The sequence below is a fragment of the Salvia splendens genome, chromosome 16, assembly GCF_004379255.2.
Source record: "Salvia splendens isolate huo1 chromosome 16, SspV2, whole genome shotgun sequence".
NCBI classification, from domain to species: domain Eukaryota; kingdom Viridiplantae; phylum Streptophyta; class Magnoliopsida; order Lamiales; family Lamiaceae; genus Salvia; species Salvia splendens.
The window spans coordinates 28,618,009-28,632,480 of NC_056047.1; the positions used below are offsets into that span (position 1 = coordinate 28,618,009).

The 14,472-nt window shown below is 37.2% G+C and overlaps 1 protein-coding gene across 1 annotated transcript; it reads left to right on the plus strand.

The window, feature by feature from the left end:
* Positions 1 to 3,879: 3,879 nt before the first annotated feature.
* LOC121770462 (putative E3 ubiquitin-protein ligase SINA-like 6) lies at positions 3,880 to 5,801 on the plus strand (the record flags this gene model as incomplete). The annotated part of the gene is made up of 2 exons (XM_042167190.1): positions 3,880 to 4,059; positions 4,899 to 5,801. Coding segments are annotated over 2 exons (849 nt in total), but the record flags the coding sequence as incomplete, so codon positions are not given.
* Between the last annotated feature and the right edge of the window lie 8,671 nt (positions 5,802 to 14,472).

The following is a 14,472-nucleotide window of genomic DNA, read 5'->3' on the forward strand; positions in this document are numbered from 1 at the left end:
TACGACTCATCATTACATGAGATCCAACGGTAGCTGTACACTTTCAGTGATGAACAAGATATTCAGAGCATCCACAACCGTGCTCTTGCCAGCGGCACGGTTGTGGGCCCGGGCGGTACTATTCATGCCTGCTCTCTGGCAAGAGCACAACACCCACAACTGTGCTCTTCCGCAAGGACGAGCACAATTAATATAAAATTCAATTACACAACAACATTTTCATAATACTAAAATTCATTAAAAAAACCACAATAAAAATTACAAATTACAAATAAAATAAAAAGACATAATTAAAATCCTAAAAATTAAAAATTACATAATTAAAATACTAAAAATTAAAAATTACATAATTAAACTCCTAAAAATTAAAAATTACATAATTATTGGCTAATATAACCCGAGGAAGACTACGCATCCGGCGGCACCAACCCCAATTGTTTTTGGAGACCCAATATCATGGACTCGTGCGTTTGAAGTTGCGTGGGGGGCACCTTGATCGTCGATTGGGTATGGCCGGTAGCCACTCGGAACGCCCGAATCTTGGGTGAGAGGAGGGGCCGAATATTCCGTTTCCGGACTAGGAAACGGTTGCGAACCGAATCATTCGGGGTTCCAACCGTGAGAGCCGCTTGGGTTGTCGTCGTTACCGGACATAGTGGTGTTGTAGGGTGTGAGAGGAAGATGAAAATGGATATGAGAGATTGAAGATGAGAATGGAGATGAGAGAATGATGATGAGAATTGTGTAGTGAAAGTGTGAATTTTTGGGAGTGAAATTGAGGGTATTTATAGATGAAAGTGTGTATTTTTGGGGTAAAAAAAATAAAAAAAAAAATAAAAAGTGGGGAAAAATGGTTATAAACGGATATAATTTTTTGGGGAAGTGAAATTTTTTTTTTTTTTTTATTTTTTATCGGTTTTTTTAATAAAAAACCGATTTTTTAAAAAAAAAATAAAAAATTGTTTGAAACCAACGGCTATGCCGTTGGCGAATGGGAGAGTGACACGTGTGCGTCCGCTGGCACGGACGTGCTCGATACATCGAGCAGCGCCGTGCCAGCGGCGCGGTTGCAGCGGCGGCGGTTCTTCGCCTTGCCGCTGGCACGGACGGCGGTGGCGCCAACCGCCACCGCTGCGGATGCTCTCAGCTCCTTCCTTTAAAACCCTTCTTCCAGCTCATGATCCGATCACAATTTCAGCTCAATAATGTAGATCAAACAACAATTGTGGCCAGTGATACTAATATTAGCAGCGCTTATCAAGTGGCATCTATCATGGGGTTGCGGCAAAGATGGAGCATGGCGGTGGGAGGAGTATAGATGATGCTGCGACGAACGTTAGACAACTCCACTTTATATCTCTGTGTTAGCTTTTTCTACTCAAATTCCTCTTTTAGAGAAAACGTGATTGGGTTTCTTAATTTAGTTTAGAATTTAGCAAACTAGTACCCAGAAAATGAGGTTTGCACCTTTTTATTACCCAATATTTATAAAATCACATTTACAACAAAAAAATTTCATAAATCCCAAATTCAGTTTTGAGTTTTAATATTTTACCCTTTAGCCTTGAGGAGTGAGGTAGAGCACTAAACTTGTGATTTTTGAATGTTTGTGTACTTCTGTTGTAATTTTTTAAGGAAAAAAAATTTAAATCTTTGTAGTGTTATCTTAAAATGAATTATTTAAATCTTGTTAGTATTATTTAAATTATTGCATTACAATCGGAAAATTAATATGTATTTGCAGTATTATTTAGAAAATATTCAATAGTTTAATTTTTAAGCATTCGTTTTGGTTTAATACTTGGTTGCAATAATAATCTAAAATTTGTTAGACACCCATTTTTCTATGTAAATCAAGTTGTTAATTTCTCGATTGTAATACAATAATTTAAATAATACAACAAAAATTTAAATAGTGTAGTTTTAGATAATACTACAAAAATTTAAATAATTTATTTTGACAAAGATTTAATAAACATTTTGGTCTTAAAAAATCACAACATAAGAACATAAACATTAAAAAATCACAAGTTTGGTGCTCTAACTAACTCCTCAAATCAAGTCTCAATTTGGGATTTTGAGAACTTTTTGACTGAAAATGTGATTTTGTAAATGCTGGGTACTAAAAATGAACAATGACTCTTATTCGCGGATAAACTAAAATGGAAAAACATACTCTTATTCCCGGACAGAGTGAGTAGTTTAGTATTCCCTCCATTTGTCATTAAATGTTCCATTGTCACCAATAAATAACTCATTTCACTTTTATTATAATTGATAAATGAATCATACATTTCACTCATATAAATCAATACAAAAAAGTAGATCCCACATTCCACTATTTTTTTCTAGAGTAAATGCCAAAATTGGTCCTGAACATATAGTCATTTTACGATTTTGGTCCTAAACATTATCTTTTGGATTTTTTGGTCCTGCACATATGGACATTTGATCATTTTGGTCCTGCACATATGGAAATTTGATCATTTTGGTCCCCCGTCAACATTTTCGTTAAAAACTAACGGTCAACATTATCTTTTGGATTTTTTGGTCCTGCACATATGGATATTTGATCATTTTGGTCCTGCACATATGGAATTTTGATCATTTTGGTCCTCCGTCAACATTTTCGTTAAAAACTAACGGTCAACGGCCGATTTTTGACTAAAACAATGGGTTGGGTCGGGTCGTGTTTGGGTTACACGTTAAGAAAAAAAATAATTATTTTTTATTAATTAAAAAATTATAAAACTTTAATTTTTAGTTATTTTTGTTGATTAAAAATATTATAACGACTAAAACATGATGTTATTATACGATTTAAACATGATATTACACAATAAAAAAAAAATTACCAAATTAAAATAATCATTTTTTAATCAAAATAATAAAATTAAAGTATATTAATATTAAATCTATATAATAAAATTAAATAATTAAAAAATTATTTTTAATAAAATCTAAGCATAATATTTTCTTCAAATTCATGAAAAAATTAATTAAAAAATACTATACTTTAATTTTATTAATTAAAAAATATTAATTAATTTTTTAAGAATATTATGCTTAGATTTTAACGAAAATATTATGCTTAGATTTTAAGAAAATATTATTTTTTTCTTAACGTATAACCCAAACCCGACCCAAACACGACCCGACCCGACCCAACCCATTGTTTTAGTCAAAAATCGGCCGTTGACCGTTAGTTTTTAACGAAAATGTTGACGGAGGACCAAAATGATCAAAATTCCATATGTGCAGGACCAAAATGATCAAATGTCCATATGTGCAGGACCAAAAAATCCAAAAGATAATGTTGACCGTTAATTTTTAACGGAAATATTGACGGAGGACCAAAATGATCAAATGTCCATATGTGCAGGACCAAAAAATCCAAAAGATAATGTTTAGGACCAAAATCATAAAATGGCTATATGTTCAGGACCAATTTTGACCTTTACTCTTTTTTCTATCCACTTCACTTTATAAAGTCAAATAATTTTTTTAAAATTCGTGTCGGTCTGATATGAATTAAATTATGGACTAAGGGAATTGTTCACTCTAGAATTTGAAATGGGGACATAATCTGCAAATATCGCAAATGAAGGGGAGTGAGTCGTAAATAAAGAGAAATGCAGAAATGAAGAAAATTGGGTGAATTCGTGAGATTGCAGAAGACAACAAATGGCGAGGTTTTCAATTGAAGATGATGGAGACGAAGCCCGCCCTTCCAATAAACGCCCCCGACTCAACCGCCCCGTAGCCGCCGCCTCCAATTCCCGAGACCGCCCCACCCCTTCCGCCGCCGCTCCGCTGGAAAGCACTGACGAATCGGACTCATCATGGTCGGATTCCTTTGACGATTCCTCCACAGAATAATCGGGTGAAAAGGGAGAAAATGTACAACAGCAGCCAACTCCACGAAACGGCGACGTATCACAACCCGCTGAAGCCAGTGGAAGTGATACCTCCAGCGGCTCCATTTCCGTTACCCTAACGGATCCTGATGTTCTCGATTGCCCCATTTGCTATGTTTCCCTCTGCTCGCCCGTTTATCAGGTTATAAATTGCCATGTTTTAATCAATATTGCAATGCCAGTTGATGTTAATTTAACTCATTTTTATCATCAACCTACATAAGTGTATTGGATTAGGGTTTGTCAATCATTCTGTTTTTTCTAGAATTGTAGTCTGAATTAGGAATGATATGGCTGGAGTTGTGGGAGATCAAACAACTGGTTTTTGAGTTGATCCTCATATGGAATTGAATTCATTCGTCTCCTATGGCCATTTTACACAGCATCTGCAAGCTCTTCCGTGGACTTTTATTCCTTAAAATAAAATGTTTAGACCAACTGCAACTGTTTTGTGCCTCATTTTGCAGGGGCTCTTGGTTGATTAAACCTTTAGATTTGTGCCTGTATAATGAAGTCCCTAATTGTCGCATTTGCTATGGCTTTTATTAATACTATGTTCGTATTATGACATTTGTTTTTTTGTTGCATAAAACTTTCAAGAGATTGATTCTCAAGCTTTGTGAGGATTTAGCTAGCTTGTTAAAAGGGGTGAACATAACTTAGGTTAATATGAGTTGTGATAAGTAGCTATTTCTTTGTATGCGTGGTTGTTTCAAGGCTAAGTGATGTTCGTCCGTATGATGTCAATTTTGATCTTTTTTCCTTGTTTCGTAATGCTTTCTTTCTTGGCTTGAAAACTGTTATCTTAAGTTCAAGGTGTAAGTCAGGGAATGCACTGTCAAATGCCTTAATTTTACTTTGTCTCGGAATTTGAGCTAACTTTCATACCTAGAAGAAAGTTGTTTGCTTTATATATGTAGAAATTGCACAGTATCAGTATTTTAGTTGATTTAATAGATCCATCGTTTGTTATACCTTTAGTGTGAAAATGGGCATATAGCATGTGCATCATGCTGCACCACAATGAAGAACAAATGTGCAAGTTGCTCCTGGCCAATTGGATACAACCGCTGCAGGGCCATTGAGAAGGTACTGGAATCAGTGAGGGTTGCATGTCGAAACTTGCCACGTGGCTGCTTGCAGAAATTCAGTTACAGTAAGAAGCTTGGTCATGAAAAGATATGCAATTATACTGCTATTTCATGCCCTCATACTGGTTGTGACTTTGCTAGCTTCTCCCAATCTGTCTATTCGCACTTTGCTTTGAAACATTCACAGTCCTCCAAACTATTTTGTTTCAATGAGGTGATCTCACTCTCATTGGACAAAGATCAGAAACATGTTTTTCTGCAAGAAAAGAACATGAGCACAGTATTTATCCTCAACCGGACTGTTGAGCCTATGGGGAGTTTTGTAAATGTTGTTTGTGTTGCACCAGCCGCAGCAAAGAAAGCATATTTGTTTGATCTAACAGCAACTGTTGGAGAGAGCTCGATCAAATTGAAATCAGTTGTGGACGTCATGCCAAAATGGATGGCCGGACCCCCTTCAAAATTATATCTCATAGTTCCTAAAGCTTTTATTAGCATAAGTGGAGTGGTGAAATTAGAACTTCATATATTTAGGAACGAACATCACAATATCTTGTAGTTCCGAAAGATTTTATTAGCCTTGGTGGAATGATGAAATTGCAACTTAACATGTGGAGGAACGTATGTTGCCTTAGATGCTTATAGTGCTTGTGTTGTTCGTTGAACTCAAATGTAATGATTTACGTACCAAATTACGATATGTATATTTTTTCTGGACTTGTTCTGATTGTAACTGCATTTTGCTGTAATAAATGGTGCTGTGTGGTTGGATGTAGACAAGCAAGTTTATTCATCTTCTTTGTTTGGCAACTCTTTTTCTCTAGTGAGATGGTCTCACTCTCCACTATCAATACTCTAATCACTTTTTTTTTTTTTTTTTCTATCTCTATATTACTTTAACAATAGTGCATTAAAACTTGTATCATATCAAATGTGTGTATTTTTATGAGAGCAAGGGAGTATGTTATTTCACTGTTGTAATTCCCAGTCACTACACTTTTCTTAGTTTTTTCGAATTTTTACTTTCGTTCGCTGGCGACGAGCAACATGGCACAACTGTCGCTCAATCTCTTGTCCTTGTATTTTTTCCCATTTCCATAGCAGCCCAAAAAGGGAGGATGTGGATGTGGATGTGGATGAGGATGATTCAGCAGCAAAGTCAGAGGCGTGAGATGGTAGAGGGAGGCTCATGGCAATGTTGATTACTCTCTGGGCAAGCAATCTGCATTGTCAACAACACATACACCCTCACCCTACCTGATTGCTTCCTTTTTATTAGCTTGTGATATTGTTGACAAAATATAAAGCTGGTCACAGCCATTCAAACATATAAGAATCCTTTTCTAGCTCCATCAAAAAGCTTATTTTGGGACTGGCTGGAAAGTACAATTGGTTACAAAAATTATTAGGATTATGATTTCTAGGATTGTGATTTTTAGGATTATGATTTCTGATATTTATGATTCCTCGGAAATATTATTATTGTGTTTGGAAACATGATAGGATTTTAAAACTAACAAGGTTTTTCAATTTGCTAACAGCAATATCGCCTTGATTCTGTTTTCATCCATTGCTTGCTCGAAATTGGCTTGGCTTGGCGGTGAGAAGTGTAGTAGTTTGGATCCCGGTTGGATGTCCTAGAAAAATTCCATGGTTAGGCCACCGAGAATCTCCAAATCACTCATTGGTATATCGCCCATCCTCCGCCTGTGTTTCTCATCAAACTCAAAACAAATCATCAATTTATTGATCACTTCTTTCACTGGGGAAGTGCTCTGTATTTCTGCAATTTCAATTTGTGATTAAATTCACCTGCATTGCTTTTTCATTTCACAGCTTAACAAACCCTCCAAATTATATCTCAGTATTAATTACCAAAACTACTCACCTTATATATATTTATATTTCGTAAATTGTATTCCATATTTAAATTAAATAATACTCCTTTCGTCTCCAAAAAAAATAACGACATTTGGGACTACTGCAAAATTAATGTATAGCTGGTAAGGTAAGAATAATGAGGAGAATGATAGTTAGTAGTGTTAATATATCAATATTAGTGTTTAATGGACCCTAGAGGTATAACTTGAAAATAAGTTGGTATATATAAGTAATGAGTTTGGTAGATTTTCCATAAATGAAAATATACTGTTTTTTATGGGACGGACGAAAAAGAAAAAGTGTCATTATTTTTGTGAGATGAAAAGAGTATTAGTATATTGATATAATAATAATTGATGTATAAATACATAATTAAAATATAAATTTGGAATAGTGTATAAAAAATATTAAAGCCTAATCTCAATAGGATAGTATATAATAAAATATTAACGCCATCACACACTTTAAGTTCAAACTATTAACACACTACTAATATTTAAGATTATGTAGTTATTAACGGCAAGTTGTTAACTTTGTCCATAAAAAGGTAACCAATTCTAAAATAATTTTGGAAAATAAAGAGTATATATTTATAGACAAAACTTAAAAATGTGAAATAATTTAGCATCTACAATAGTGGACTAGCCGGCGCTCTTTAGCCACCAGCATGCGGCTAGGCGCTCAACTAGTTCGCTATTGCAATAGGCTACCAGAGAGGATGACAAAAAAAACGCCGTGTGGATGAGCGCGGCTAGCTGATCGCTGGCCGCCTATTGCGCGGCAAGCGATCGGCTAGCCGATTTTTTTATTTTTAAAAATTATTTTCTTGTGTTTAAACTTTCTCCGTATTTTGTCAAACTTAATTTCGTATTTGTCTTTTATATTTGTTGGACTAGGGCATTGGCAAGACCGTTGGAAGGGCACCATGATTGTGGATGGTCAAGGTCAGACCCGTTTGTAAAATTAATTGAACTTCCACAATATATCACATTTACAAATAATTTTTTTTCTCTTCCATTCACTTATTGCATTAAATAGCACTTATAAAAATTTATAACTATAACAATCATACATTATAAGCTTTTCAATATAGTTTATTTATTATACTTTATCCGTCCCTAAAAATTTGTCATTTATTTTTATTTTTGTAGGTCCTTAAAAATTTGTTATTCTTTCACTTTTACCATTTTCGCTAGTGGACCTTACATTCCATTAACTCATTCTCACTCACATTGTATTATAAAACTAATACCCCATCCGTCCCATGTTACTTGCACTATTCTATTTCAGCTTTGTCTTAAACTATTTACATTATTTCTAGTTTAAGTTATAATTAACGTATTTAATTGATATGTTAGATTAAGTTAAGAGTCCATTTATTAAGTTGTCTCATTACACTTAAAATTCTAATTTAATTATACTAAAAATCAATCCTAAATTTACGGCATACAATGAAAAATGCGAGTAACATGGGACGGAGGGAGTATATAAAAGTAAGACTCACATGTAACTAATTTTTTTAACTCACTTTCTATTATATTTCTTTCTGGTCAAATGAAGATAAATTATTAGGGACTGAGGGAGTAACAAATGAAATGTTTTTTATTCCTTCATTTGATGCACGAAAGAGTACTCCCTTAGTTATTTATAATTATTTGTAAATTATAATCGGAAGAGTTACTCACACGTTCCGCCATTACTTGTCGCTAGTTTCATTTTTGGTTTTTTCGTTAATACTTGTAACATTTACTTTTTACTACTTTTGGTAATAAACCTAGATTCCACTAACTCATTATCCCTCACATATTGTCATAAAACTAATACTCCTCCGTCCCACTCTACGTGAACCATTTTCTTTCTAGAATGTTCCATTTTAAATGACACATTTTTAAAAATAGAAGAGTGAACTGCATAAAATAACCCTGACCTTTTCAAAAGTTTCACTCCAGACCTCTGACTAAAAAAAATATCGCCACAAGCCTCTGACCTTTAACATAATCACAAATCAGGTTTTTTCGGACTAAAAGACCCTTCAGCCCTAAAAGGGCATTATGGGCATATCACACGGACTTCTGCAATGGCGGCCTGCGACCTGACGCGATTTGACGGCTGTGCGTCAGCCGTCAATCATGATGACTATGCGTCAGCATACGTGCCACGTATACCAGACTTCATTTGTGATTTAACAAATACATTTCAAAAATTTCACTTTATGGCTGTGTCTCATCTTCTTTTTTATTTATAACATTGTATTTTAATTAATTAAAATACATTTAGTTTATAATTAAAACAACATACTCCTAGAAAATATGGTCAATACATATAAGAATCATCCAATGTAGTTTTTGAAGTTGCATTTTTAAATGGAGGGATGTGCACTACATACAGATATGCTTCATTGCTACTTAAAATCGAGAGCCTAAAATAAAAACAAATTTTATCAAATAATTCAAACTTTTTCTGAAGTCGAATCTACAAATTATTTAAGTTGTACACGACTTATATTTTAGTATGGGAGAATACATAAGACGTAAAAGTTATGCACAAAATAAAAAAAATAATTAATAAAATAGAAAAAGTATTTAGTGAGAATTAAAAAAGCCAGTCATTATCAAATGGTATTAATGTACTAAGGTGTTTTTTAAGTGGAAATGTTTGAAATTTAACATTATAAAGATAAATCTTCCAGTTTGTTTTTTAGTCATGAACAATTAATTGATTTGACAACTTCGCGAACATTACATATTACAGTGAGTTAGATTAATTAATTCTAGTACTCCACTATTCAATATTGTATGAGTGTTGTTTGCTAAAATTTGCTTATATAATTATCATGCATTGAGTTGTTTCCAATGATAGCACTCTTTAATTTGAAGATATGATATAGTGTATGTTTTTAATTGGAATTATATAAGTTGGGTCTAAACCGAATTAATACTATATCGCAGATTTGATACAAAGATAATTAAGGTCGGCACATGTAATGTCTTTTTATAATTTTTATTACAAGACAAAATACAGTCTTAACAAATTTTTATGGTATTTTTTATGGTATTTGTGAAAACAATTAAATCAACTCAAACAATCAAATTTGATTTGACAAAAGCACAGCCATGTGCAGAGCTTGTCTGCAAAAATGCAGCCATGTGCATAGTAAAAATGACTGAAATGACCTTCAAGGCATAAGGGCCTTTTAGTCCGAAAAATGGCTACAAATATCTCATTTGTGATTATGGTTTAGGTCAGAGGCATGTGACGATATTTTTTTTAGTCAGAGGTCTGGAGTGAAACTTTTGAAAAGGTCAGGGTTATTTTATGCAGTTCACTCAAAATAGAAACATCACTCTCTCTACTTTTTCACTCTCTTACTTTATTTTCTCCACTTACCTCAGAAAAAACACTACATAAAATCTTATGCCGGAATACAAATGTTCTACTTATAGTGGACGGAGGGAGTATATATAAGTCTGACTCACATTCCCTTAACTTTTACAACCTAGTTTCTTTTACATTTCGTAAAATCCGTATCGAGTTCAAGTGTGACAACTAATGGCGAATGGAGGGAGTATGAATTATTAAATGTTAATTATATTTTGTTTTATCATAAAAATAGAAAAAAAGTATCTTAATGGCATGTTAGAGAATAACTCTAAAACTCATATTTTATACTCCTACCGTCCATGAAAAAATGTCATATTTTGTCATTTCGAGATGCCCGCGATATAAAGTCTCATTTGCTTTTATCCATTTTATGTTAGTGGACCCCACCATTCAACTAAATCATTACACCCTCGTTCTATTATAAAATCAACTCATAGAGCGCCACGTGGGCTGGGTGAATGGTCCGTCAGCAAGAGCAAAGCTCTCTGCAGCGAGTACGCTCTGATGCTCGTAATTGTCTTGCACCGGATCTAGTTAATAGGAGTATTTCATAAGTAAAGGTTTTCTCAACCCATATAACAAAATTTTAATCGGAATCATATCAGTGCTGAAAATCATCAATTTTTTACAAATAAAATTCAAAGACATCAATACAACAAAAACTCGATTGCTTAGGTAGCCCAAAATTAAGCAGTAAAACATTAAAAGTACTTAATACTGATTGATTGAGCTCTCTAGCCTGTCAATGTTTTGAGTTAATTACACACCAATATATGAATATGGAATAGGAAATACTAGAAAATAGGATATAGGGTATAGGAAAGACTGAAATTTGGCAGTAAAATATAAAAGCATTTATTTAACTCTTGAGATGAGAGAATCTAAGGTCTCCTGCAATTTCATCTTCATGTTTTCTCCAACCTAATGTGCTATGGCTGTTTGATTGTTAGTGATGGAGTACGTACTAAACAAGGTACTAAACAAGCCCAACAGCAGTAAAGCCCATCAGCCTAAAGCCCAAGAAAGAGTATCAGTTCGGCATGACTAAAGAGTATCAGAGTTCAGTTCGGCACAACCAAAGAGTTCGGCCCCAGCCTACAGCTCGGTAAAAGCCAACCAATCAAACTCTGCTCTCTGGTCGGCATCAAGCTCTACTCTCAGATCGGCAAAAGCTGCTCGGCAATAATTCAGCAGTCCGGTCTCAGTATTCGACCGAACTAGGAAATAGTGGACTCATGCAAGATTTCCACCTCCGCTACACCGACGATCTATTTAGTGGTGTCAAGCAGTCATTAACTCATGCAGGATAGTGGACCCATGCAAGGTCGCCACGACCTCCACGACATCCACTACCTAATAAATGCTGCATGCCACGATCTTGGTTCAATGTATAAATAGAACCTAGGTCAGATAGATAAGCTCCTTCTGTTAACTTCTGTTAAGCTCTCTAGAGAGAAAATAGCAAATAGCAAGTCTGTATTGTTAGCTGTAGAAAACAGATCAAGCAATACAACTCTGCCCTCTTTTCTTCCCGTGGACGTAAGATTTACCTCAGTAAATCGAACCACGTAAATCTCTGTGTGTTGATCTTCCTTTATTTTTACGAGCATTCATCACTATCAAAAATTCGCAGATTCATCACCGGCGCCGTCTGTGGGAAACAGAGAACCAAATTTGTGATAAAGCGAATTTTTGACCCTTTTTCCACCCCAAAAAAATGCATACCAGATCACATACCACCCGTAATACCGTTCGTGATCACCGTGAGGAAGCTAGTCCAGCTCGCAGGTCTGAAAAGCGGCCTCGGGAGACATCTACCTCCGGTTCTCACGAAGGAGGAACAAGCCACTCCAGGAGTCATCGCACCGAGTCTTCCCAGCAGCCCGATTTAAATGAAGCTGTCAAGCTGTTCTTGGCCGAGAAGCAGGAGGAGTTCTTAACCTTCCTGCAGAAGAGCCAATAGCCGGAGAAGACAACGGCGGATTCTCCCTCCTCATCCAGACATGAAAGTCACTACCGCAGTAGTGACGTGTCTTCCAGGAGAAAGAATCCTCAACCCCGACATGTTCCAGTTCCTCCTCGGTACCGGAACCACAGGAGAACTTCATCTCCTCCGTACCGAAGAGATGTCGGGTTCGCCATGTACGGAGCATTAAAGACTCCGTTCTCAGACGACATCACCCGAACTCCTTTGCCGCGGAACTACCGGACACCGTCAATGACTTATGACGGGCTAGAGGATCCTCATGACTTCTTGGGACGCTATCAATATAATATGGCGAACCAGGGTCTCAATGAGGTCCATATGTGCAAGCTGTTCCCCGAGCTGCTCATTGGGAACGCCAGAAGGTGGTTCGACAGCCTTCCTCAAGGCAGCATTAGATCCTACCGAGATCTAATGGATGCTTTCCACCGGAGGTTCTTTCAGAAAGCGGAAGCCCGGATCACTTCGGCTCAGCTGCTTTCCATTCGTCAAGGTCGCGACGAAAAAATCAGCGACTTTATGACAAGATTCCACAAGGAATGCCTGCAAGTAGACGATCTCAACGATCTGCTTATCATCTCGGCATTCCAAAATGGAATCCTGCCCGGAGCTCTCTACAGGAAGCTCGTTGAGTGCGGTCCGCAGACAGCTCAGGAAATGTGGGACATTGCGGACCAGTACTCCCGGGCCGATGAGGCAGACCGTCGCAAACGGTCGTTAGACAGCTCATCGTCCCGAGAAGACAGAAGGAAGCCCGATCATAGCGATCGGGGGCATCCTCGCCGGACTCCATTTGAAAGAATTCAAAAGGCTCCGGTGCAAGACAGATTGGGACCCCGTCTCAATCCCGAGAAGCCGCCCGCTCAGTTCGTACCGCTGAACAAGTCAAGAGCGGAAATTTTCGAACTACATTCCGATATGTTCGAAAGACCAAAGCGGATGACGAAATCAGCCGCACGGCGACCTCAGGATCAATATTGCTCCTTCCATCAAACCCACGGTCACGATACCGAGGAATGCCGAGATTTGGCTGCAGGTATTGATGTTCTTGTGAAAACAGGAACGTTAAAAAAATACCAAAGCAAGCAGCCGAAAAAGAACAAAAGGCAGAGAGGTGCGAACTGCAATCCTCAGGATCCGAAAAAGCATGAGGATTCCGAAGACGACGACGAGCCGCAATATGATGGAGTAATCCAGACTATTGATGCTCTCCCTGCCGGGAAGACTAAGTCGTCCCTAAAAGCAGAACGCAGAGGTTCCAATCAAGAGGAGCCAACACATAAAAGGCTGAAGAAAGACGAAGTGATTACATTTTCAGATGCCGATCCCGTCCCAGCCATCTCTCCTCACCAAGACGCTATTGTCATTCACGCCGGAGTGGCAAACAAACTGATCCACAGAGTATTTGTGGATACAGGAGCGTCAGTCAGCATTCTTTTTAAAGAATGTTTCGATAAAATGGAAGTGGATCCAGCTCGGCTCAGTCCGGCTCCACTTCCTCTGAAAAGTTTCGCCCAGGAGGACACCCGCCCTGAAGGTATTATCAGCCTTCCGATCACGGTGGGAAAAGCGCCTACAAGCTCCAATACGATGATCGAGTTCTTTGTGGTGAAAGCTCGGTCCCCGTACAACATCATCCTGGGGAGAGACTGGCTCAACACAGTTCGGGCCGTTTGCTCTACTTATCACCTCACCATCAAGATCCCCACTAAAGGTGGGATAGCGGTCATCCGAGGTGATCAAAAGAGAGCAAAAGAATGTCTGCAGATTGCGCTTAAAAGTGCCGAGCAATCAGTTCGGCACCATCAAGCATAGCAATCACAGCAACCGGAGTCAAAGGCAAGCGAGATGACCGAAGTCACTTCAGAGCCAAACTCAATGACCGTTCAGTTATACGAAGATGATCCATCCAGAACGGTCAAGGTCGGCTTCGCAGGAACGCCTCTACTCCGGGAAAAGACCATTCAGCTCCTCAAGGAGTACAAAGATGTCTTTGCATGGTCTCCGTTGGACATGACCGGAGTGCCCCCCGAGGTAATCACTCATCGGTTAAATATTGATCCTTCAATCCGGCCAGTAAAACAGAAGCAAAGACTCTTTGCGGCAGAAAGAAGCCAAGTCATCCATGACGAAGTCCGCCAATTACTAAAAGCGGATGTACTATTCGAGGTGAAATATCCTTCTTGGGTGGCCAATCCTGTGATGATCAAGAAAAAAG